General features: G+C 41.1%; 1 protein-coding gene across 1 annotated transcript in view; it reads left to right on the top strand.

Annotated features, from left to right (window-relative positions):
- Nucleotides 1-26,197, top strand: part of PTPRG (protein tyrosine phosphatase receptor type G) — a gene marked incomplete at its 3' end in the record, with an annotated part of 399,742 nt that overhangs the window by 362,983 nt on the left and 10,562 nt on the right. Inside the window, exons 15-22 of the mRNA XM_080350803.1 lie at nt 11,118-11,209; nt 21,358-21,454; nt 23,101-23,183; nt 23,412-23,546; nt 23,781-23,915; nt 24,316-24,488; nt 25,472-25,607; nt 25,943-26,089. Coding sequence (XP_080206929.1) covers nt 11,118-11,209; nt 21,358-21,454; nt 23,101-23,183; nt 23,412-23,546; nt 23,781-23,915; nt 24,316-24,488; nt 25,472-25,607; nt 25,943-26,089 — 998 coding nt within the window. The remainder of the gene's footprint in view (nt 1-11,117; nt 11,210-21,357; nt 21,455-23,100; nt 23,184-23,411; nt 23,547-23,780; nt 23,916-24,315; nt 24,489-25,471; nt 25,608-25,942; nt 26,090-26,197) is intronic.

The following is a 26,197-nucleotide window of genomic DNA, read 5'->3' as shown; positions in this document are numbered from 1 at the left end:
CTAAATAGTTGGACAACTCTGTTCTTTTTAGTCTGAAACCAGGAGGAGCATGTGCCTGTTGGGGCTGGTTTTGGCAGTCATTTAATGGTCCCACCATCTCGTGTGGTATCTCCTTAGAGCTTGTGAGGAAGGGGAGAGTGGGCCAAGCTGGACTCTGTGCAGAGCCGTGTCAAAACTTGGGGGGTTATCAGCACAAGGCAGTGGAAGGAGAGAAATTCTCCCCTGAGAGAGAAGTTTCTCTGGACAGCGTGTAGGGGTTTTTACTGTAATTCAGATAAAGTTTTATTAGATAAAGAAACCAGAAGAAAGCTCCATCTTTTCATGCTTCAGTCTGTGTTATTGAGATGGTAGTTCTTCTCTGTTTCACAGGGATATTTTGATGGTCAGTCCATTAAAGACTGGATGGCATTTGTATAACTCGTAATATAGCCTGAAGAAGTCCCATTGCAGGTGGTGCAGAATTACCTGTGCAGGTGGCAGGTACCATAAGTCTAGCACATGCACTAATGCTTCTCCAGCAGCGTTCTAGCAGACTGAGACTGAGTCTAGAGACTGAGAGCAGAACATTGCATTTTGGGGACATCTTCCCATGACTAGAGCAAGTCAAGCTGTTGGACCACAGCAGCTTTGGGACTGACATGATGCTACCATCACTGCGGTGCACAGCATGGTCCACTCAGGCTCAGTAATGCTAAGAAAGAGCTGCTCACCCCTGATAATGGACACTGCAGGTTAAGGAACCTGCTGAGCAAGTGCTGCAGGACACCTTGAGAAGCCGTGTAGTTAAAAATCTGCAAGGACTGCTGCTAAGCTCTAAGGCACATGAAGAACTGGGCCTTAGACAGGAGTTTAGTCTAGTTGGAGGCATAGGTGAATCCAGCCCTCAAATTCCCAGTCTAATGGCAAGGTTTTTGAGGATACAATGGACATTTAGACATCTGCATACAGACATCCAAATAGAAGTGCCTTAATCTGAAGCTGAATCATGCCTGGAGGGTCTTAAGAGAGAACGAACTGATAAACTTGAAGATCTTGACACTGATAAAAAAAGCTGTTCAAGCCACCAAAAGCCAAATCACCCTCTGGAAGTACCTGTCTTTGTGTGTATTAACTATTACCTGTACAAGGAGTCTGTAATAAGACTCAGAGTTAGTAGAGAGAAATTCCAGCTATGTTGACTTTTTCCAAAGATGGGACATACTGCCTGGAAAGATCTTGATGCTCTCCTAAACATTTTCCTTGTTTGGAGGTGTAGGAGAGGCCTACTTTCCCTCATATACATGTTGCTAAATGACAATCTTCTCTGATGTCTGATGTCAGCCACTGCTCCCACATAGGGAGCCCACTGGAATGCCTTAAAAACATTAAATGACAAAACTCTCCTTTGAACTGATTGCAAGTGACAAAATGATAAGCCTTTGAACCTTTCCTCTGGAAGCTGCCGGGGGTGTCAGAAAGTCTTACTTGCCATGTTGATCCTAGAAGCAAAATGTAAGTGGCGTTTTCACAAAAGCAAGTTTTTCGAAGTAACCTTGTTAGGTTGTGAAACCCTGTCCTTACGGAAGGAATTTGAATAGATCCCCGTGGAACCGTGCATCTACCTCCTACAATTCAGTGGACCAACTCCTGCTCTCTATTATGTGCAAGCAGACACAGTGATGGCAATTTAGAGCAGCGTGTCTAAAGACATTTAGTAGATTTGCCAAGGCGCATCTACAGCATGCTGCGAGCTGCTGGTCAGAGGAAGCTGAGTGGGTTTGGGCTGGCTGGTCCTGGCCCAGGTGTGGGGTGGCTTTGCCAGGTGTCAGGAGCCAGGCACAGTGACGTCCTGATGCAGATCGAGATGTTTCAGAAGCGATGCTGGTGCCTCTGCATGCCACTGCTCTGCTCCGTGACATGTCAGCGTGCCCAGAGGTAGCTTTTGTCTTTATTTCTGCATCACATTCTGCTCTTGTTTAGGCAAACCCTCTGTTTTCTCAGGTCTATGAACTCTAAAATCTATCTGGCAGCTACCTGCAATAAACACACAGTACAGCTTTTCAGGTCCAAAATATAAAACTATCTTCTTGTAAAGGAATGATTTTGCCCATTTTCTATTTCACTTCCCATGGCAGACGTGCTTAATTATTGTGCATGAAGCCACATAACCATAGGCGTGTGCTTATCTGTGCAAATTTGCTCCGAGACCCAAATCATTATCATTATTCATAATTATCTGCTCTGCTTGATCTACAGAAGCACAGGACAAAGGAGGTATCATTAACTGAGTCACCCACTGGATATTACAACCGAGGTATAAATCTAAACTCACATAAGCCTCGTACCTGACAGTAATGCATCTGTAATCAATGGCAGATTTTTGAAACTCCCTTGCCATTCAATCAAACAAAATGATTTCTCCACATCATCTTTCTTTGCCTCCATACTCAGTTAATTTTGACCATGTCCATATCATCCTTCCCTGGATCTCTTCACTATAACATTTGGTCTTACCAAGTTCTCTTTCTCAGCAAACCAGCTCCTGTTCCTGTTTGGTTTTTGGTGTATTTTTCCATAGCTGGATCAGTATCTGGTTAAAATATTTCTGGACTTGATCCTTTTCAGTAGAGTTAGATAAGTAAGAACAACGGCAACATTGTAGCTGCAGACTTGTATGTTTTGGACCAGTGCAAAACAAAATGAATCCCTTACCAGTTTTCCTTTCTTCTCATCACAAGACCTGCTCCATGTGCAGAAGCGCACCTCTGTTCAACTTAGATGACATCAAATAGTGGAAGTAGGACAAATTCCACTTCTACCCTCCTCCTTTTATCCTTCATTTCAGAGCTTCCCTGCTCTTAGGTGGTGCATTGTTCTGGAGCTTGCTGGGGCTTTACTGGTTCCTTGCCCAGCCCATGGGCACAACGGGCACCGTGGCATTCGTGCCACCAGGATGGCTTGTGAGATCAGTACAGACATAGCTGAGGCTTCACCCTATGGTAAAACTCAAAACTCTGCATAGTCTTGACCACAGTCCAGGGAAACATGTCTCATTTATAACTCAACGGCTGGCCAATATAGCTGGTTCCTTTTGCACATTATTCCAGATGTCTTTCACATTTTTAGTGTAAGTAAAATGTCTCAGATGTGAAGTTGGTCATTTCAGCTGTGTCTAGACTGGAAGGCTCAGGAGCATTTCACAGTGCTTGTATCAGGGTGCGTGCAGTTTTGGGGCATAAAGGGCAGTAAACTAGTTTTTTTAACTAGTATTGGAGTTTATGAACACTGTATTTAAAACAACCGGTGGCAGAATCTGATGGAGAAACACTCTCATGCTTCTTCAACAGTGACTCAGTGTGGGTGCATGAGCCCAGGAAATAAAGGAGCAGCCAAGTACATTGCAGTGAAAAGGTGTCTTGACCATCTCATGCAGTCATGTGAGGGTGTGAAGGCCAGTGCATCTGTGACCCACCTTCATTTCCCTCTGTCTTCTCATGGTTACAAGGAGTCCCATTAAGAGTCCATCTTATTAATTCTTAGCTTCTGTTAAATCTCTGCAGCATTTTGAAGTCTTATTCCTTCATTAACTGTAGTTGCCTTCAGCTTTTCCTGATGAACTTCAGTGGTTAGACTTGATGTTTTTTACAAGCCCAGTTCCTGCACTTCTGATATCTTCTGGTAGCATCCACTCTGTGACTTACTGTTTTGAGAGACTGTACTGAGGTGTCTCATTTGACAAGGACACTACAGATTGCCAACAGAGGCTTCGTATCTTACTGTTTTCTGCTAAGATGTAGCTATCTTAAGTTGCGACCCAAAAGCTAAAGAGCAGAGCACCAGGGCATGTCTGTGACCAACCCCAGTGACAATGTACTGAGCACAGTGATCCTCTGCTAGAGGCTGGCGAGGTACAAGGAAAACTGCTAACTGCAGCTGAGGACTTATTTCTCAAGGGCACGAAGCTCTTCACTGAGCACAGAGGTAGCGCTCTTCAGCTGTTAAAGACTTTATTTCTGCTTTCTGCTCCCTGCGGATTTATGTTCCAGCACCATATTGTGAATTGTACCTTTCTTCAGCTTCAATTAAATTCATGAATGCAATATTGCAAACACAGCCGTCCTCTGAAGCCAAGAAAATATCAAGATATTTTAGGGAACATCCGCCTTCCTTTTTAGCTGCTACAGACTGCTGCTCCTGCAGCACACTGAAAAAATTATGGTATGGTGTCCAATCATGGTACTTGTAATGGGGGCTTCAGGAGTTGGCTAAATCACCCAAAAGCATGTTTTCATGGTGACCATGTGAAATGCAGATGGATCCTTTCCTGAGAGTTTTCACACTGGGCTGCAGAGCCCTGGAGTTGAACCTCCATGTGCTTAAATGTAAGGCATGTATGTTAATGATGGCACAACTGGGACCAGAGGATGGAAATGTATGAGATTAAGATTCTTCTCCTTAGCAGACAATACCAAATAAGATAATGTTTAATGTCTGTGCTAAGCGAGAATTCACATTACTTCATTCTCTTAGGCTGAAATTGGTTTTTTGCCTGAAGGGAAGAAGCGTATTGCCTATTATATTTATAATTAATGATAACCTAATCTAAGATTTGTGCAAGCAGATTTAAACTGAGCTCTTATTTTGACACATATAGAATTTTATCATTAACATCTTTATATGCCTGACTGACACATGGCTAATAGCTTTGTAGTAGATTAAATCTTCAAGCAAGAGAGATGAATGTAGCTACAATATTACACAGGTGATTCTTCATATTCTGCTTTTTCATGTGTCTCCCCTTTATCCCAAACCTGCCCTTGTGTTCATTTGACTTGATTATAACAAATAGATAGCAATTATCTTGCTGGAATGACTTCTGTGTTTTTCTTTCAAAATGCCCACGTATCTAGGACTTTCAAATGTATTCATAGTGTTTTTATTAAAAACAATACTTGATAAACACAATGACAAAAATGTGAGCATTAATGAGGAGTAGTGTCCCCAGTAATCAACTCTTAGTAATTTATTATTTATCTTAATATATTTTAATAGATAATTTTAATTAATTACTGAGGTCAGTGACTTCAGGATGTTGCCAGCCTCAAAGGGCTTCAGCAGGTAGCTTGATCTCCTAGAATGAAACCTACTGCATTGCTTTTTTAGTATTTATGCAGATATGATCTCCATAGAAAGCAGACATCTTCTCAGTACTAAGGGGGTTTAAATTACTTTATTATAAATTAATTGATACTCATATTGTACAAATAAAACTGTTCTTAATATTTCTGGTCATTTTTTACACAGCAAGCAATGTGATTAGTCAGAATAATCATTCCAAATCAAACATGATGGCTTCAGTTGCATTCTTATTTTAAATAGTTAAGCAAGGAAAGCCATATACTGCCAAGTTAGAGGTTCTAACTATATAAACGTGTATCATTCCAATGCATTAAATCTAAAATGGTTTGAGGAAAGCTGGGCAACACCCATTTTTATGTGTGGAATTACTCATGGAGTCCAGCATTTGCATGAGTTAGGACAAGATCTGACTGTGAAGTTGCCTGCTCAAACATTTCAGCTTTAGTCAGTGCCAAAATTTGAGCTGCATGTGAGGTTTCTGGCCCCTGTAAGTGTGTCCAGTTCAGAGTATACGTTCAGTGTGTAGGATCCAAGATTTTAGTCTAAGCTGCTCTGTAGAGATGAACACCTGAGCTTAGTGGAGTTAACAGGAGTATTTTGATAACCTCTACTCGGGCAGCATTTTTACCCAAGGTTATGCTATTAATCCCTGCAATATTCAGTATGATTAGCCACTTTTCTAGCGACAGACCCAATACAGATGTATTTGGGCTTTACATCCCCATTTAGTACTGTGTGTTGTGTGCACATTCACATTGTGCAGTACAGCTACATAGATGCTATTTAAATCTGGGCTATGAGTGCCACATTGCTCGCCATGGAAATGAATCTGTTGGAATTGCTCTCCACATTGTTACTTGGTTACTGTGCTCTATGTGAAGACAAGCTTTTGCTATAGCTCTGCAGCCCTCTCTCTGATACGTGTTGTAGCTTATGCAATGGCTACATGCATCCTAAATAGTGACGCTAGGTATTCCAGCTGCTTGCAGAATTTTTTCCTTCCCTCTTTATAAAAACTAGAAATCTATGAACTCTGCTGAATGTGGTTAACAATTTAATAAATATTAAAAAAACACCAGCCTGGAATTCCATTCAATGTTGTCTCCACCAGTGGAGAATAAGAAGTTGGAAGATGAATCGACATCCCAGGGTTGAGTGCTGCTGGGAACAGAAAGGTGCTGGTTTACTATGGGTATGGGACATCATTTGTCAAACATGCTGTTTTTCAGTGAGTTAAGAGGTCAAATCCAGTCCTACTATGAGCCTACTGGTTGATATTTCTGTCTAGTCGGGAAAACCTTTTTGCAGAAGATGAGAACTGTGAGGATACACTATTGTGAGTGGATTCTCCAGGATTAATGTCACCAACAATGTCATTGGTTTCATGATTGTTATACATCAGGTTAGCTTTGTGCTGCCTTCAGAAAGGGCAGTTTCCTTGTCACTTAGTAAAAATTCCTCCTGGCAATGAGTAGGATCAAGTCATCTACCCCACTGACAACTAATCCTTCTTCCCCTTCCCCACAAATCAATTAATCCTTTCTCACATTCGCCAGCCAAATGAGGAGGCTGATTCCATTCATTGCTCAGCCTCGCAGGCCGGGAGGAGGGAGTGGGAGAATCCCCTTGTCCTCTGGCTGAAACTAGCTGTGAAGAGCGTGCGGAGAATTGATGGAGGTGCTGCTGAGATGCCAGGGGTGGTGCAGGGCTGCTGGGCAGCGCAGTCAGATGCTGCTGGTGGAGCAGATGGGCCAAGGCACGTAACAGCTACGGCATGTGAATCCAGGTGGCTTTGCAAATGAGAGGCTGAAGTGCAGTGGCTAACAAACAAATGGAAGAAGCTTTCACGTTAAAAGTGAGGCACAAGAAACATAGAGTATATTGGATTTAGTAGGCTGGGTTAGGTAATAGCTGAAAAACAGAAAGCATTTACAAACAGAATGAAAACATGGGAGAATTTTCTTAGGAAGCTGTCTTCGTGTGTGTTGTCTGGTCTTCAGAAACACCAAAACTTCAAATTAGGCGAAGGTAATATGAGAAAGCATTTTGGTTTTGACCTTCTGGATGAATTCCTGATCCAAAACCATCTATTCCAATCCAGTGCCACTGAACTATCCAGTGAACTCTTGAGCTATAAATTAATCAAAATGAATCTGAGATCTTATTATGTGGAAATGCCATCTCTGATACGATATCTCATTTTTCTTTTCAAATTGGCCCCTATAGCTTTAACATTACAAAGGCAGCCTATTAAATGGGAGATAGGGGAAAATCCTTCCTGGTAGGATTACTAATTATCCAAACTCTAAAGGTAACCCTGTTCCAACTTCATTGCTTCTGTACCCTTTAGGCTTCTTCTGAAGATGGCTGTCGTCTGAAAGAATGTATTAAGTATTGTGTATTGTCAATTGCCATTTCTTAAAAAATTAGTTGCAAGTGAAAGTTTCCCTCTACAATCATTTTTTTTAAAGAAACATGACTTTCTTCTTGGCATTCTCCCTTTGTGGTAGGAAATGAGCTCCATTGTGTTCCCCTTTGGTTTTGTGTTTTTGATAGTCCTCCTAGGTGCTTGTCTTGGACCAGCAAGTGAAGATGGGAACTCTACCAAAGTTTTAAATATCTAGCGTAGTGATTAAAAATACTACACACCTGTCAGCTTCCATAGCATCTGATTATAAAGAATATTATTTTAAGTTATATTATTAATAAGTATATATACACAATTATTTTAAAGTTCTGGAGGTCTTTGCCCCATCCATCTAACATTACTTATTTTTCTGAATAAAACAAAGGGTTAGTATGTTAGTTACTAAAAAAGGGTTAGTGTGTTACCCAGATTCAACTCATAATTTGTAGTGACATAAATCCAGAATCACTTTATTGACAGAGATAAAACAAATGGCTAAACGCAAGCTAGACAGAACTGTAATTATATCTGTGGTGTTAGAGGTGAAGGTATGTTATTAAAGCATTTTCCTCTTCTTTTTGAATAATCTGTAGGTCTTGCAAAATGTAAGCATCATAGTGACAATATCAAATGTCACTCTAGCTTTTGGATGGGAAAAAGTATATAGTACAAAAGGGAATACGTGCAGAAGAACGATGAGAGCTCCTAATTAGCCATTATAGGATTCCATTAATCTCTTCAGTCGTCTAAAAGAATTATAGTCATTGAAGTCTATTTGTCTTAAGATGGAAAGAAGGCTTAACCAAAACCTTTGGACTGACAATAGTGCAAGGAAAAGCATCTTCTGTGCATCTAGCTACACCTGTTGGGTTTCTTAGAGAAGGTCCCAGCCATCTTCAGAGAACATTGAAGCAGATGATAATTGAAGAGTATGGAGTAGATTAGTGCATATTTCACCAGAGGTCCAACAAGCTTCCTATGGCTAAGGGTGCATATACCCCACCTGGAGTAATTCATGTTCCTGGGTGGGGGTTTGGGGTTGAAGGTCATGAACAGAAAAATACAGGCCCAAATTAACATTTCTCTGTTCCTACTATGAAACAACTACATTTGCTCCAACATGGTTTTCCTGAGTTATGGGCAGCTTCAACATCATAAGCTCCATCTCATTCAGTGAACTCATATGTCAACAGTGTTTCCCATTTAATTTATTTAATGTTGAATTGTTGCCCATGTTATCAAATAGGGGAAGAAACAGCACAGGGTTAAGGCTTTTGGGGGGAATCGGAAGTGAAAATGCAGAAGAGAAAAAAGGAAGGAGGAACAATAAAGGATAGCGAACAACAGAGGAATGAATTGCTAGTGGCTGTAAAGGTAGACACCTGCTGCCACCAGGCAGTGATGATAAAAACTAACCATATTTTGCCATGAATCTCTGGTGCAGACCCATCCTTGAAATTGGTGGGAATTCAATGGACCAGAGAGCACGTTATCTCTAATGTATGTTTTGGCTCACAGATCACAATTAAAATGAAATTCTGCCTTCTGCAAAATTAAATTGGACACACTGGTCTGCTGCAGTGAATCCTTGATCCTGGTTGCTCTTAGTTGAGCTAGACTACTCAAGAAAAAAACCAAATGATAACTGCAGAACTTTTCTTGTGAGTGTATGGGAAATTGCTATCATAGCACAAGTTGTTTTCAAGGAAATCTAGGATGTATGGGTTCCTTTTCAGGAGAGGAAAGATTGTTTTACAGGCTCTCGTTACTGACTGCTGTTCCTGTGGATCATTCCATTCAAGTATCTTGGCTGCAAAAATATTAATACAAATGTTGTTATGAGATGATGATGTTCTCAATATCACGTAGAATAAATGTCATCGCTTAAATATCGTAAAGTGCCAGCATTTCTGCACGCTGCAGGTTTTTGCTAAGATGAGCATACACTTGTCAAATGTTTTGAATTCTGTACTATTCAGTAAGTGAGCATGTGGCTAATTAAAGTAGCATTACTATACTGGGAGGTGATCAGATTGCAAACATATCTTTAACAATTGGCTCTTGTAAATAAAACAGAAGATAGCTGATTGAGATCTGAAAATGTCGATCCATGCCACAAAGCCACCTTAGAGCCTTACCTGATAAAATAAGAATAAAGAAGTAATTACGTGGCCAATATTAACTGCCACCAGCCAGAAAGAAATCAGATTGTCAGGGATCTATAAAATTCTTGCCAAAGTAGAACCTCATTTACACATACAGATCTTCATACCCTTTGCAAAGAAAAGCATATGTGACAACTTAGAGGTTTTAGCTGCCAAAGATCTTTCACTCTGAATACAGTAAATGTCACATCTATTTATTTATCGTTAAATTTTGCTAAGTATCTGTAGAAATATTTGGATTTTTTCTATCATAATGTAGATGTTTAAAAGGAAAAGAATTCAGATTATAATGCAGCTGTAGCACCAAACCATATGGCTCCTGAATGGGAGCAAAAATACACCACTGAATTACTGGGAGTAAACATAAACTGGATGCGATCTTCAGAAGAATATTAAATGGGATATATAAATACCAGAGTATTGCCATAAAATCATGCAATCAGACAGTAGTAGCCATCAGGCAATAGATTATTTCACATGCTGAAAGTAATCACAGTTGTATAGCAATTTACATTTTCTAAATGCCAGACTGAAAATATTAACTAATGAATCTTGGCAAGCACGGTGTTTCTACCAACTGCAGTGGTGGTTATAACAACATCTAGGCCTTTTTTTGAGAGAGAGAAAGAAAGAAGACAGCGATCCTACACCTCAGCTTTATTAGAATCTGTCCTGAGTCTCAGGTGCTTGAAACAGTCTTGTTTGTCTTTAATTCAATTCAAGCCTTTGACTTCTTTCTTTTAAGAAAACGTCTATGGGTGATTTATTGGTATATTGGGTGGAATTTGCACTGTGCTGAGCAAGAACAAATGGTTCAGGGGAATACATATTCAATGTTATGAGTAGTGTCTGGCATGAGAGAGAACTCAAATTAGTGTGGGTGGTGTGTTGCCTGTTCTTTTACTCAGAGCTACTTTCATGATAAGTCCATTTGGATTCTACATCATTGTGTAAAAAGGAAAAAGTTAATAACTTTCAGGAGAAAAGCCCACGTCTCTGCTCTGTCTGGTAGAAACTTCCTGGGGGAAATTGTCAATTGTACTTTCATATTTTGGGTCTCTTCTGTTCTTTTTATACAACGTGGAAGGAGAGGAGGCTTCTTCATCCCATCCACAGCCATCTTCAGACTGAGAATAAGAACTAAGCGATCCTTGAACTTCAGTTGGACTTTGTAAATTGTCATCGCGGGGAATAGACTGTCAGTATTCATAATTGCAGTGCTTAGAATTAGAAACATAATATGAAGAGTTTACCTCAAAATTGGCCAGATTCATCAGGATCTCTTATTATTGCATACTGAACTAGCTGTGCCCCTGTGGGAGCTCAGGTCTAAGTGATACTAAGGGAAAACTTTCTCTCCTGAGTTTGTAGCTGAAATTTTATGTATGAAACAATTAGCAACTCTGAATATCTCTTTCTTTCTACAGATGATATGGAAGCAATTCCAGTCAAGCAGTTCGTTAAACACGTCAGTGAGCTGTATTCTAATAACCAGCATGGGTTCTCGGAAGACTTTGAGGTACGATTTAATGATCCACCAATAAAATGTTGTTTTCCTAAAGTTAATTGTGTACTAATACTTAGGGACCATGCGACATCTGTGTGATGCTCTCATGTCAAGTAAATGCAATGCTCAAATGTATCAGAATTAATAGGGAAATACCAATTTGCCACCAGGTATGAGCGATGTGGGACTGGGAATTTACAGTTGTTTTCTTAACCACCACAGGTTTGGTGTCTTTAAGAGGGGATCCTCCTAGGTTTTCATTAAAAAGGAAAAGCTGCCAGGAGTCCCTCAGGAGTGACATGAAGATACAAGCAGTTGTTTTTAACTCCAGACTTTTCTTATAATCTGCAGTTTATTTTACTCTTCTTGGCCCAGAATTTGCTCTTCTCAGTCACATACCCCTTGAGTAGCCCAAAATGAGTAAAATAGTGCTCGCTATGAGTAAGGGTAATAGAATTCGGTCCTTTATGAAAACCCAGACTTTGAGTCAGTTCCTGGAGTTCTTGTTCATCCTCTGTTCAGCCAGGAGAGATCGCTGTTGCAGTCATCAGTTACTTTGTTCCAGTAAAACCAAGGAGAAAGGCTTCAACATTTAGTTGGTAGGATTTACCTAATGCGACTATTTTAAAGTTTGCATCTTGTTAGCTGTTTAAAACAGATTCTGATCTATAAATCTGCCATAAATTGGAGGTAATTCCAATTAAATGGAAATAGTTTTCCACCTCTGGGTCACCAAACCCATATTGTGCAAGCATGGTAAACATCACACAATATTAGGATGGGCTGCAGAGTCAGGTCCTTATATGCTCGAGTCAGTATTCCTTGGCTAGTATATAGGCATTTATTTCATTCAGGCTAATCGCAGTCACTGCTGAACTTTTGGAAGTACTGAGAAGCCGGAGGAGGCTCAGGAGATTGCATGGAGCTGTGCTGCTGTGTCCCCACCAGCAAAAGGTGTGTTTGTGCAATGCATCTGAATCAGAGAGGCAGCTCTGCTTACAAACAAAGCAATGAAACAAAATAGGTGGCCTAATATCTACAGCTTCTTCACTTACTGCAGTAAAGACAAGACTGTATGCAGGACTTGTTTTTAATGAGATCATTTAAAACATTTATTGTTGCTGTTTGGTTACTGTCTATAAAGAGTGGCTGCTTTGTCTGGTGCCCAAAAACCGTTGTGTAAGTTAGAAACATTTTGTATTCATGAGGAAGGCAAATGTGTAAGGTGTTAAAGTGATTTAGTTCAATTGACTGCTGGCTGGATGGCTGAGCAGGGATATTGAGGCATTTAACAATGTTGATGGTATTCAGGACAAACATTTATTCTCCAGAGAGTAGAATTTGATCAGGATGATCAAATGCGACTCACTCTTTTCAATTATTTATGAATTGCGACCCCGGTGCTATTCATCACAGCTGGGTTTTACACCATTTAATTATTCAAAATAATCAGCAACACATCTGTAAACTTGGTCTGGCTTTAAGCAGGCTTTGCTTCAGCTGTCGCAAAATCACTACTATTAACAAATGTTGGACACCTTCCGCCTGTGTTTTAGCAAAGAAAAACACTGCTCTAATAGCCCTGTATTTTTCCTTTCCTCCTGGAGCTCCCCGCTGTGAGTGCCAGGCTGTGGCAGCCCATCGGAGAGATGGCTTGGGCCAATTAGTCCTGTTCTGGGAAGCGCGGGGTCCCCTCTGAAGGGAAGTTAAACTCCTCCAACTGCACCACACATGCCAAATTCTGTTTTCTGTGCTGGCTTAACATTTGGAGTGTCTTCTTTGAAGTCAGTATAGCTGCTCCAGAAGTATTTCTCTATAGCTGAGGTCTCGGCTTCCTAAAGAGTAAATGAAATCTCCTCCTAGAGTAAGGAGAAGGAATAGGAACAATGCAATCACTGTCTGGCCTGAACCATCCAGCTCCCTTTCATTGCTTGTGTCCTGCGCTGCTGGTGCCTCGTGGGCCTGATTTTCTTCCTTGTGGTTCACAGTGGTGGGACAGAAGGGTTAAACCCAGGGTTTTTCACAAAACCCATAGGTAAAATGTTTCTCAAGTGCCTAAACTGACTCAGAGATCAGAATGCCGGTTCTGAGAGTGGCTGAGGGATAGAGGAGCCTGAGGTTACATTTGTACAGTAGCTATTGGAAGCAGCAAGTGGTGTAACTTCTCACTTCTGGTCAGATCCAGCCATGGTGTGTGTGTTGGAATTGCATCTGCAAGCTACCTTGAAACTGAGTTAATGTTTTATGGAGAAACAGCAGGATTCCAGCTGAAACAGAAAATTCAGTGTTACAGGGCTGCTAGTCTTGGGTGGAAAGTACCGCAGCCACATCATGCCTTCTTGCCTGGGGAACTTCTGAAAAGAGGTATTAGGTTCTGCAGTCATATGGGCTTTTTACAGAAAAAAAATCTGTGTTTTACATCTAAGAGAAAGAGAGAAGAGGATGCCAAGGGGATCGGTACTATAGAATAAATAAATCTTCTCAAAGATAGCCAGCACATGGGATTTTTTTAAAGGAGAAAAGGATCAAAAATCTCTTCAGAAATATCTGTTGTAGGAGGTTTTATGGTGGAGCCTGTGAAAGGAAAGACTAAGCTAGGCACACATACTTTGCCTGATGCATAAGGTAAATGTTCTCCATTCATTGATTGCTTTTTTTTGGTGTTCTTGTGTTTTTGGCAGCGTGTTGTGGGATTGTATTGAGTTGGTTTTTACATGAAGAAGATTCCTTTGAAAGTAAATTGTGTGAATACCCCCTCCTCCTCTTAAAATAAGCTGTAATTAAAGCTAAATATTTTGCGAATGTGCTTAGGAAGTGTTTTATGTGAGGAGGAAAAAAAATACTTTCAACGCACAAATCTTTCCTTGGAAGGCACATGCAGAATGAATCCTTATTCCCTCTGGGTAATCATAGTGCAAGTAGCCAGCTTTATTGTCTGGTGATAGCTGAGCTTTCTTGTATATACAGAATTGTTAAGATTTCCTTTGAGTCCTGTGAATTTTCTATTTTTGATATAAACTAGAAATATAAGACCCAGTGTAATACTGAACAACAAATAGCTTTTTAAAATTAAGTCCACGATCTTGCATCGCCAGTGCTGGTCTCTGATATAACTCTTTGTATTCCGTCTTGGAATTTGTTCAACCTAATACTGTAGAAAGTTCAAGGAGGTTTCTTGGCTTGCTCTTGGGTAGCTCCAGCACCCTCTTGCTGTGGAATACAGGGGGAAATACGACATTTTTATAGGGTATCACCAGGGCAGAGTTTGGTGGCAAGGCTGAGCAGAGATTGAGAGGCTTCCTGAGCCAGAGATTATATCTACTCCTTGTCTAGCAGAGATTTTCCTGGCATCATTATGTTTAATAGTCTTTGATAGATCTTCCACAGATTTCTGATTGCCTCTTGAGCCTTTTAGACTCCTGGTGTCCAGAGCATCCCATGGCGATGAATTCTGCAATTTGTTTCCCAAGAATGTACTTCTTTCACCTTTAAATCCTGACTATTAACTTCCCTTTGTGCCTCCTAGTGTTTGCATTAGAAAGTACATCCCTGTTCACTTCAGTGCCTCACTTGATCCTGTCTGCCTCCCTCAAACTCCCCATTAATCATCTGTTTTCAAATCTGAGGAAGTCTAAACTATTTAATTTGTTTGAGGGAGCCATTCTAGACTTACGGTGACTTGTTTTCTCTGTACCTTTTTTCCTTCCTTTACCATACGCTTTTTGAGATAGAAAGGCCAAAACTGTGCACAGTATTTAATGAGTGGGTTTACTGCAGAGTTCTGCAGGAGCACAGTGATGTTTTCTGTTTAGTTTTCTATTACTTTCCTCCTTCCTAACATACTATTTGTTTTTTAACAACTACTGAGCACTCAGCTGACACCTCCAGAAAACTATCAGCTGTGACCCCAAGGTCTCGTCACTGAATGGCAATAGCAAATTGGGAACCTGTCAGTATCTATGTATAGTTAGGGTTGTTTTTCCCAAGTACATCACTTTGCATTTATCAACATTGAATTTCATTTGCCATTTTATCATTCAGCCACTCAGTATTGCAAGATTGTTCTGCTTCCTTTCACAAACAGCTTTTGTTCTAATTATCCTGAATAATTTTGTATCATAAACACATTTTGTCTCCTCTACAGTCCATTTATGAATAGATTAGGTCCCTGTAAGGTCCCACTGGTAAAATCTGAACACTGACAATTCCAGGGAGGAGAGTTCTACCTTTAACCTGTTAGTATACATGGCGAGTTTTCTTTTGCTCCAGGACAGATCAATCTTTAATGTTATCTGAGAGGCCTCTTCACAAACATTTTGGAAATCCAAATATGCTATTCTCTTCCAGACTGTTCTTATCTACAGACTTCTTCAGGGACCTCTCCACTACTATTTATTACAGCATCTAGCAGTTTGCCCCACAGAAAAGTCAGATTTAGTGGGCTCTAGTGCTTGAAATCCCTTCTGAATCTCATTTTAAAAACTGATGTCACATTTGTTATATTCCATTCCCCTGATAGCCTGACTATGTAAGGCATGTGCCCTCCAAATTCTTGTATCAAAGAGAGCGCGAAGTGCCACCTCCCACGGTAAAGCTTTTCCCTCCCTCCTGGTTACTGGAATAACACAATAAGTTTTTTAAGTAGTCGTGTCCTTTTGCTCTAAGAAAGAAACACTAAGTCAAGAAATCACCCTCCATCCCCAAAGCTAACTGTGAATTTTTATAGTAGAATGCAGTATTTGGATTTCTGAGATCAGACCATTTTATTTCTTTCCTCCCTCATTCTGCAGTGGGTTGGTCAGTGCTGCAGGGGTGATTGGAGGGGGTCAGCGCAATCTCTGCAGACCTCTCCTGCCTGTGGCCATGTGAGCCTGATGATTCATTGCCAATTTGGAGTCTGAACAGGCTTGCTGAACTTGGAGGCAGGCTGCCTAGCTCCCTCATCACATAAATTGAAAATATCTTTATACTCCAGTGGCACCTTCTTCTAAATGTCCTGAAATAAAAGAAAATAACATAAATCTATATCTTCAGCGATGTGGCAGGGATTTGCTAGCGTTATTCTCATGGTTGCTGCTCCTTGGGGCAGGGGTCACTTGCTCTTTTTAACCGGTGACCTCAGAATGTTATTCTCTAGCAAAGGGCTGCATTGAAGACAGATAATGCTGCCCTTTGCACATTTCTTGAGACACTAAAATCACGCTGTAGTTATACTGGCATCCCTTACAGATTAGACAAATCTTACACCAGACACATTATTATAACTGCATCTACACCGAGAAATTTGGCAGTAGAAAGATGTCGTTTCAAAAGCATGCTGCTAGCAAGCATTACTGCGCTGGGAAATGTTTTATAACCCAAAAGTGCCGTAATGAGAAGTGTTCTCAGCCTGTGTGTTGCTGTGCTGAGCCCAAAGGAAGCAGCGCTGTGATGCTGGAGGAGGGATTGTTGCACCAAGTGTCTTCCTGGAGTTCTCAGTTCTTATCTCATCAATTGACCTGGCCTAATAAATTGACATTGTGAATTAAGAGATAAAGTTGAAGGGAAGCAATAAAAGAAGTTCAGATATCTGGGCTTCCTGTTCCTAACCCTAGTACTGTATCCATATCCAAAGTTCCTGCCTGGAAGCCCCATTTGGAGGAGCTGTAACCCCTCATGGACAATCATAGAATGTACCGAGTTGGAAGGGACTCACAAGGATCATCGAGTCCAGCTCCTGTCCCTGCACAGGACAACCCTAACATTCACACCATGTGTCTGAGAGCGTTGTCCAAATGCTTCTTGAACACTGTCAGGCTTGAGACCATGACACCTCGCAAGGTTTAGGTTCGACTCTGACACCTCCCTGCAAGCAAACAGTCCTCCACCGTCCTCTCCTCTCTCGTTCATTTACAGGAATTTTTAGCTATCTATTAATGATTCCTCCACTGTTATGCCTGTGTTGAGTCCTTTTGGTTTGTTTATTTTTCCCTTCCTTTCTAGTCTGTCCCCAGCTCACCTCTCTTGAGTGCTGTCGGAGAGTTTATACTAGCGCTAAATTATTGCAAAAATCTACACTACTCCTGTGGGATATCTTCAAATGCTATCTGCTGCCTCTGTTGGTATGCTGTCTTCATGTTTCCCATGATAAAACAAACAGCAAGAATACTACTGTAGAATTCTCTAATTCGGGATTAAAATAACAGGTCAAAAACGATTTTAAGGGTGGATGAACTAGGTGCTTTCATGCTGAAAAATATCACAATAATATCAAAACATACCTATGGGTCTTCTCTAATTTTTTAGTCCTTCAGATCAAGGTATTTCCTTTGTTCATGATTCTTCCTCATTGCTATTCATAGGCTTTCACAGTTCAGCCCCTGCTAGGACATCAGACTGAAGTAATGGGAAACAACAGCCGCGCCGCATAAGGCCAAATCAAGAGACCGAGTTCCCGCTCAGTCACTGTAGCAAAAATTCTTGCTCAGAAGCTTATATTGCCAGCAAGACACTGGAGCAGTTTGATTTTACACTTAAATGGAAATTCTTTGAAGTTTAGAAGAAACTAATCTGTAACTTGTTTCATAAAGGCAGCGAAAATGGGTCGTTAAACCTGGGTGTATCAAATTCCAATTAGCATTAGCATGGACAATATAATTAAAAGGTAAATTAGCCATAATAGCATAGACTAGAACACTTTTTACAGTAACTAACGGTCAATTGAAACCATGTACTTTGGTTTCTTGGGTTGTCAGTGATAAGTTGAAAGGACAGAATAAGAGCCTGTATCCATTCATCTTTGGACAGTTATGTGTTCTGCAAAGTTAAACACGAAGAGCAGCAGTGCACTAGCCTGCCACCCTTAAAATCAGTGAGAGAGACTAAGCAGGATTAAAAAAAGCCAAATAAAGGACTCTAGAGCTGAAAAGTTTGTGGCTGAATTACAGATGTGGTGCTATGGACATTATCTGTCCTAGTGCAAGGTACCAGCAGTTTTGTGCTAATTGGAGAGGAGTTTGTTTAGGCTGCACTGAAAAGCCTGGGGTCAGACCTGGCCTGGTGGACCACCTGCAAACTTCAGTTACAATAATAATAATAATATAATCATGGTGATGTTTTAAATGTAAATGAAGGACTTGGTAGCCAGTAAGATTTAGAAATCCCAGGGTGTTCATTGCATAAGCAACAGAAAATGCTGGGAAAGTAAATATGTCATATACATAAATGTAGTAAAATGGCATAATTAGGATGGTGACTTTTTGGAACTTTCTCCAGGGTGATATTTATTAACACTGGGCTGTCCTCTTCTGCCAAGGGGTAAATAATGCTCTGAACAGAGGCACAGGTAACAGGCTGCAACTGGTCTTGTCTTCTTGCAGCATTTTGCACACTGATGAAAGACAGCCACCTTGACTTTAATAACAAAGGAATGTTAACTTAAGCCTTACTTACGGGTGGAGTGAGCTTGTGGTTTAGTAATTTGCTGTTAGAATTTGGAGAGATTAACCTAGGAGGGTAAGAGAGCATGGATAACCGCCCCCTGCTCTCAACCCCATCCGTCCATGCAGCACAGCCAGACATTGTCTGTGGCCAACACGGAGCTGGAGATGTCCTGAGCTCCCTTCTCAGCCTCGGCATCCCTGAGCATTGTTTCTGTCCTGGATTGAGGAGAAAAGGGGAGACTGAAGTCAAAACGGTCTTTTATTTCTACATTGATTTCTAAAATGACAAAAAGAGTTGAGGTGCATTGCTAACAAGGAGCTTGTCCTGGACAGGCTCCTTTTGTTATGCTTTTGCAGTGCATAGACATAGGAATCCACCATTATAGCAGCTTTCTGGAATATTAAAAATCATTTAGAATGTTATGTGTTAAGAAAAGCCATTTTCAGATGATCAGGTCTCACAGCATCAGACCTTCTTTTCCATTGCTGTGTTTTTCACTGTCTTAGCTTAATCTTCCTCTTCTATTAACTTTATATTGGCCAGCTGGGAACATGTACAGTTGAGAAAACAGTCAGCATCAACATAAAAAGGTTAATTAAAATGATTAACCTCACCAACAATTCCCTTATGAAAAAATCCTATAGAATTTAATAGAAAGCAATACATTTACTATGTAGTATTTAAACTGTCAGAGAAAATTCCTTTGCAGGGAGGTAATTCCCTATTAAATTCTATAACTTTTTAGAGTATTCTCCACAGAACCTTATTGGATTCATCTGTATTAAATTCTACACCATTTGGCATAAATATTTCAATGCTAATAACTTCTAAAAGGAATTTTTTAGTGATGCAGAGATATAGGATTTGATGTGAGGCTTTTAAGAAGTAGGGGGTTATTTTTTAGGAGTGACCTACAATGGTACATCAGTGATATTATATGATTTCTAAATGCAAAAAAAGGTAAAATGAAATTAGATTAAATCAACCTAACATGTAAGTAATGCTGCTTTTCCAGTTATGACAGGCTGAACTGATCCTGCCCATTGTGTAATCAGAAGTCCCTTGCTTACCAGAGCTGACAGGCAGAATTAGGGGAAGCACACACTTTAATGTGGTTTTATATTTCTGTGATAGAAATGGAACTATGAAAATTCTATTAGGGCCAGCTGAGAGTTTTGCTTGATTCTTCTTTGTCTTTGCTCAGCTCATCTCCTTGAATGTGTTGTGCTTCTCCCTCTGGGGAAGTGGGAAAGGAGAGAGGCAAGCGATTGTTATTTGGGAGTGTCATGCGGATATAAAAGCTATAAAATGTTCAAGGTTTTAGTATACTTTGCACTTTTAAAATGTAAATGCTGGGGAAGATATCAAAATTGCTATGCAAGTCCTTTGTGAAATGTCTGCATAATGCTGAACTCTGTTACATCTGCTGTTTGTATAGTGTTTCTCTTGATAATTTTTCTCTGTCACTTAGCTCGTGATCTTTGTAGCAGCTGTGAGCTCCTAATGACTTTCCCTCTTAGGCAGGTTCTATACTGTTATTTTTAAAGCCTAAAGTACCAAGTAATTTGGCACTTCCCCGTATATCCTTGGGGGAAATTGGTTTTGTTTGGTGTGGTTTCTGAGACTCACAAAAGTTTTTAATAAATATAGTTTCTTCCACAGCTTTGTAAATGCCAAACATCGAAATGTTTTTCTAAAATGTGTTTTTAAATTAAGAATATTTGTGTTAGTGATAAAAAGGAGTTTAGCTTTTTCAGGAAGATTGTGGTTAAATAGATAGAAAAAATATCTTGGAGGTGGTGTGATACATGAGTTTTAGTGATTCAGTGTGCAAGAAGTGTGTAACTTTCTAGGACAGCCTGGCCAAAGGGAATAGCTGCTGTTCTCTAGGGTCAGAGAAAAGACCCTCCACTGCCCCATTTCAATAGCCCTGTATTCTGTTGTTGGTCAGTGTGAGTAAGGGATAGGTTAAGAACTAAAAAAAAAAATCAATGGGAATGAGATATCTAACCTACAGCCTCCACTAGACAGAAATCTGCATCTCCAGCTTCATGAACACCTTGGCAAGCCTGACCTCTTTCTGCTTTGCAAATGTATATATATATATACATGCGTACAGCCTTTTATCTTCTTCACAATATCCTAGGCTGTTAATCAGTGTCCAAGCAGTGGTATTTAAAGCACTCACTGTTATCTTCAGAGATCTATTTTATTTATATTTTATAAAAGGCATCTCTCTGCAGAGAACTAACAAAAGGTCAGTGCCAAACTTAAATGTCAGAAACCCTGTTTTGAGAGGTTATAAGCAGATAGGTTGTCCAGCGGTCAAAAGTCTTCTATTGAACTGTTTTTTCTGCTTAGTTTCTTACACCGCACAGGGCACTCTTGCCTTTGAGGGACTCTGTCGTCCCTTCCCAAGGAGGGACAGAGTGGGGCATCACAGGACATGCAGTCCAGAAGATGGATGGACTGCTGGGCCAGGGGACAGCTGGCCCTTGAGGTACCCAAAGTGCATCTGTCACCAAGTCTGTGGAGAGGAGCATAACCCAGGGAGCAGCTGACATAGCTCGGTTGAAGCACACCATGTCATACAGGACAACACTGAAAGGCTTTGTGTTTAACCCAGCAATTAAGATACCAATATTTTGAATATGGTTTCTGTGAGCTGTTGCAAAAGGAGGTGAAGCTCAGTGTTCTTGGACTGACACATTTACCGTCTGAATAATTTTTATGCCTAGGAAGTGCAGCGCTGTACAGCTGACATGAACATCACTGCAGAGCATTCCAACCACCCCGACAACAAGCACAAGAACAGATACATCAACATCCTAGCCTGTAAGTAAGCACTGGCCAAAAGCACAGTGAGTCAACCCAAAAAGGCGCTTTCTTCTCACAGTGTGTCTGTGTGTGACTGGAAAAGGCACGTGGTTTCAAGTTACATTATTACACAGTAATTAATAAACATATGAAAGTGTGACTGAGAGATCATTTCCCTACTAAAGACAGTGGATGTTTTTGCTTCTCTGGGTCCAGGATTTCACTCCAGCTTTTGTTTTAAAATTTTTTGCAGTTTGATGGTCCAAGTGTAGTCTTAGAAGTATCAATTTTGTGTGAAATTTTGTGGAGCAATAACTGATGATCAGAGCTTTTCTACCCGCTAATGTCTGAAAACTGGCCTCAGGGAAGTGCGTGGTGGAGCAAAGAGTTTTATTGATGATCCCTGGGATTCCCTTACAATCCCAAAGGTGCTAAATCTTTACAGAGTGTATCTGCTGTATTTCAAACTGCTTCAGCTGCATGTACAACTTGGACAAACAGTGATCTTTGTAGCACAGGGCAGGCTTTGCCTGCATTCCTCTGAGAACTGCAAATCTGGACTCTGGTCTGAAATGCAAATTACTACAGGTTTGGGATGGAAATGCGGTAACCTTTTTCTATATCATTCTCTGATGTGGAACAAATGGCAGATGCAGCAGTCGCTGTGGTTTAGGATCAAAGATGAAGAGCCACTGATAAAAAGTTCACAATGCTCATAAACATTGCAATAAATCTTGAATGTTTTTGATGGTGTTGGAAGGAAATGCAGGTCTCTAACAGATTCTCAGAAGTAATCAAGGTGCCAGCTGAGGACCAATTCCCAGACCTGTAAAAGACTTACTGTGTGGCCTTGGGCAAGGAGATTCATTATGATTGTCCCAGCTCTGATGTTAGACATAGATGTCTGGTCCCTCTGGGCACTGGGAGGCAAGTACCATTGGAGGAGAACTGAGCAGGCACTCCAGTCCTCCAGATAGCCCCTGGAAGAACCTCTCTCTCCATTGGCACTCAAGGAAGGCAACTGAAACAGATTCTTCATGCTTAAAGTTAGACCTCATGTCTCATCTTTGCATGTGTTGGAAGTGCCACCCAACCCAGTGCTGCTGCCTAGGAGCAGGAGGAGGACTGCAATTTTTTTCCTGATTTAAGCCAAAGTCAAGCATTTGAGTGGAACAAAAAGAGTCTATCCTGTTGGTGTGATGAGGGTGATGAAGAAGTGATGTCACTCAGCTCCCAGAGCTGGTGAAGCTGGTGGAGCCCAGGAGTGAATGGCAGGTAATGAGCTCGGACACGGAGCAAAGGCAGCATAACTGCGCCGGTGTCTGCGTGGGGTTACACAGCCCCAGGGGTGTCCTGGGTCTCTGGATCACAGGACACTCTGTCACATGGATGATCCTAGAGATCGTGCTCCCGAGGCTCCAGTGTCCTTTAAAGATAAACTGTCCCCACACGAACTACATACTTTAAAGGATGTGAAGACTGAGGACCTGCGACGGTGAACAGATGACCAAGAAGAGAAACTCTCATCTCCTTGATTCCAAGGCAAATTTCTTCTGTCTATTAATAAGGGCTACTCCAACACCTAGGAGATGAGATTTTTTTTTTATCCGTAGTCCTGCACTGTGTTTCTTTAATGTTTCTCTGCTCTGTTTTTTATCCTACAGATGATCACAGCAGGGTGAAGCTAAGGCCTTTACCAGGAAAAGATTCTAAGCACAGTGACTACATTAATGCTAATTATGTCGATGTAAGTTGTTTGAATCATTTTTTTCTTCTCTAACTCTGAATCCTTCCACAAGGAGGAAGTATTGCCACTTGTGAAGTGGTTGTGTTTTCCAACTTCATCTGATAATTTTCTTACTAATTCCTCACTGTTCTGAATGAGAAAGGCACATTTCTTTGTTACCTTTAAAATATTAATATGTCTGCGATGATATTGCTTTCATCTCACTTGGCATTATGGTTTTCTTTGAAGGGTTACAACAAAGCAAAAGCCTACATTGCTACGCAGGGACCTTTAAAGTCTACCTTTGAAGATTTCTGGAGGATGATTTGGGAACAAAACACTGGAATCATTGTCATGATCACAAACCTTGTTGAAAAAGGAAGAGTAAGAGTTTTTCTAGTTTGTTAGCAGTTGTTCCTTACCACCTTCCCAAATCACTTGGGCAAAATTTGTTTTTAAATGGTTTGGGGTAATATATATTGATGTATAATATATAACTAAGATAACAGAGGGATACATAGCTAGCCATGATTTTGCTTTTTTAAAAAAGCTCTAAACACAAATATAAAGAAGCAACTCAAGCCCTTAGCCAACCCACTCAACTATGTCTTTGTTCAGAGAAAATGCGATCAGTACTGGCCGTCAGAGAACAGCGAGGAGTATGGCAACATCATCGTCACCCTGAAGAGCACAAACATTCATGCCTGCTACACTGTGCGCCGCTTCACAGTCAGGAACACAAAGATGAAAAAGGTGAGTAAAGCCTTCATTGTTCTCATCCAGATGCTTTCTGGCTTGTGCAGGGTGCGAGGCACACAGGAGCAAAACTCAGCTGTTGCATAAGCAACTTGAAGTAGTAGGTGGATGGGAAATAAGGAAGCAAAGCCAGGCTTACAAGGAACCTGGTGAAAGGTGTAACCTGTTTCTTTTTTGCACCTTCATTGCTGCTTTGTTGTCACAGTTATTGCTGTTATTACTTGTTCCCACATGTATTTTTCTCTTGAACTCTGTCTCCACCTAGCAAGAGGCAGAGCTGCACAAGATTTCTTCTGTTAGAGTCCAGCACTTTTTCAGCTGAGCAAACCGGTAGGATTGAGTATCTTTCCTTGCTTCCCTTCCCTAATCCTTCTCTCTGCACACATTTTGCGCGCAGGGTCAGAAAGGAAACCCCAAAGGGCGGCAGAATGAGAGGATGGTTATTCAGTATCATTACACTCAGTGGCCTGACATGGGTGTGCCGGAGTACGCTCTGCCCGTGCTCACCTTCGTGAGGAGATCCTCGGCAGCCAGAACCCCAGACATGGGACCAGTGGTGGTGCACTGCAGGTATGATGGGTGAGATGAGCTGCTTCATGGCAAGCATAACCAGAGCACAGCGTGCGCTCTTACATGCCAGCTGAGATAAACGCCGTAAGTTATTGTTACAGGAGGAATGTGCCAGCATCATGGAGTGCAGGTAGACCTGAGCTTGCTTTGCCTACATCTTAAGACAAGTCCAGTGCAGAGCTTCCCAGTTGCATTGGCAAAACCACATGTCATGATCCTGAGCAGCTGAGCATTGCACTGATGTGGTTGTGCAGTTCCTTGTTCCAAGTCCCATTCAGTAGGCAGAGCAGGATTACGTCTGCTGGCAACCAGCCATGTGAATAGATGGACACCTGAGCCTGCGATTGCCACTGAACCACATTCACATTCACCAGCACTTGCAGTCAACAGAGGATTTCCCTTAAATGAATTAAGGGATGTGATCTTCATCACTGCATGTGAGGGGGCTGTACAGCACCATAGTGAAGAGGAGAGGATGATGGGAGTTAAAGCTCCTTCCTGAGCAGAAATTGAGAAGCTCTGAAGAGTACAGCTCTCCTCCCGTTCAAAGAGTCCCACCTTCACAGGATTAGCCCCCTCATATGCCTTTCAATAGTGCTGGTACCACTAACATTTCCAGAGCAGGATCACAGCTCCACTGTGAAGTTCAAGCCTTACCTCAAGACTGAAGCCAACCAGGGCAGCCCCATAGCCTGGAGAGACCTTGGTGATCCAGGATAGCCGCAGTTTGGCATAGGGTGGACCTCTATGGCTTCCTCTAGCCAACAGCAGTGGAGACAGGACAGCCAAGTGTCAGGTAGTGAAATGCATGCCTGCTAAAATTCCCAAAAAAACGTAGTATTTTGTTTAGAAAATTTTGCAGTTGAGGCTTGCAGGGAAATGAAAGTCTGTGAACAGGAGTATTTGCTTAGTTCCGTTGTGCTGTTATGAACATTTACTTTGGTCCAGATGTATTACATGGGTTTCTCTTATGTCTTCTATAGTGCTGGTGTTGGGAGGACTGGTACCTACATTGTGATAGACAGTATGCTGCAACAGATAAAAGACAAAAGCACAGTTAATGTCCTGGGTTTCCTGAAACATATCAGGACACAGCGAAACTACCTCGTCCAGACAGAGGTAAAGATTGCAGTGGGGTTGAATTTAAAGCTTTTTATGTTATAATCAAAAAGAAAATGGCTTTTGCATTTACATGCCTGTAAAAATTGAATATATCACTGGGCATTTTTTGTACTTGAATGTCTCTCTTTTCCTAGATCAGAAACTTCAGATTTTGCTTTTGACTTATTCAGCGTTGTATGTGCTACACGTATACATGTTTATTCTGGGTTTGGCAGTATTTGCATGGGTAGCTCGTTTTGCACACCGTTTCCTTTAGTGTGCTCTACCCCTCAGTTAAAACAGCTGTTTAGTTTATTCCAAGTGCCTACGTGACATGCAGGTTTTTATTCTAGGAGCAGTACATTTTTATTCATGATGCCTTGTTGGAAGCCATTCTTGGGAAGGAAACTGAAGTATCTGCAAACCAGCTGCATAGTTATGTTAACAGCATCCTCATACCTGGCATAGGAGGGAAGACACGACTAGAAAAACAGTTCAAGGTACGGCTTATCACTGCCATCCAGAGGGACTTAATTTCCCTACTGTGTTTTCTACAGCCTGTCTTCACTGTCAGTTGTCACAGATAAGGAACCAAACCAGCACACTTG

Source organism: Nesoenas mayeri, assembly GCF_963082525.1.
Source record: "Nesoenas mayeri genome assembly, chromosome: 10".
In the NCBI taxonomy this organism is placed as follows: Eukaryota; Metazoa; Chordata; class Aves; order Columbiformes; family Columbidae; genus Nesoenas; species Nesoenas mayeri.
Note: the sequence above shows the minus strand (reverse complement) of the source record. Positions and strands in the feature narration are given on the sequence as shown.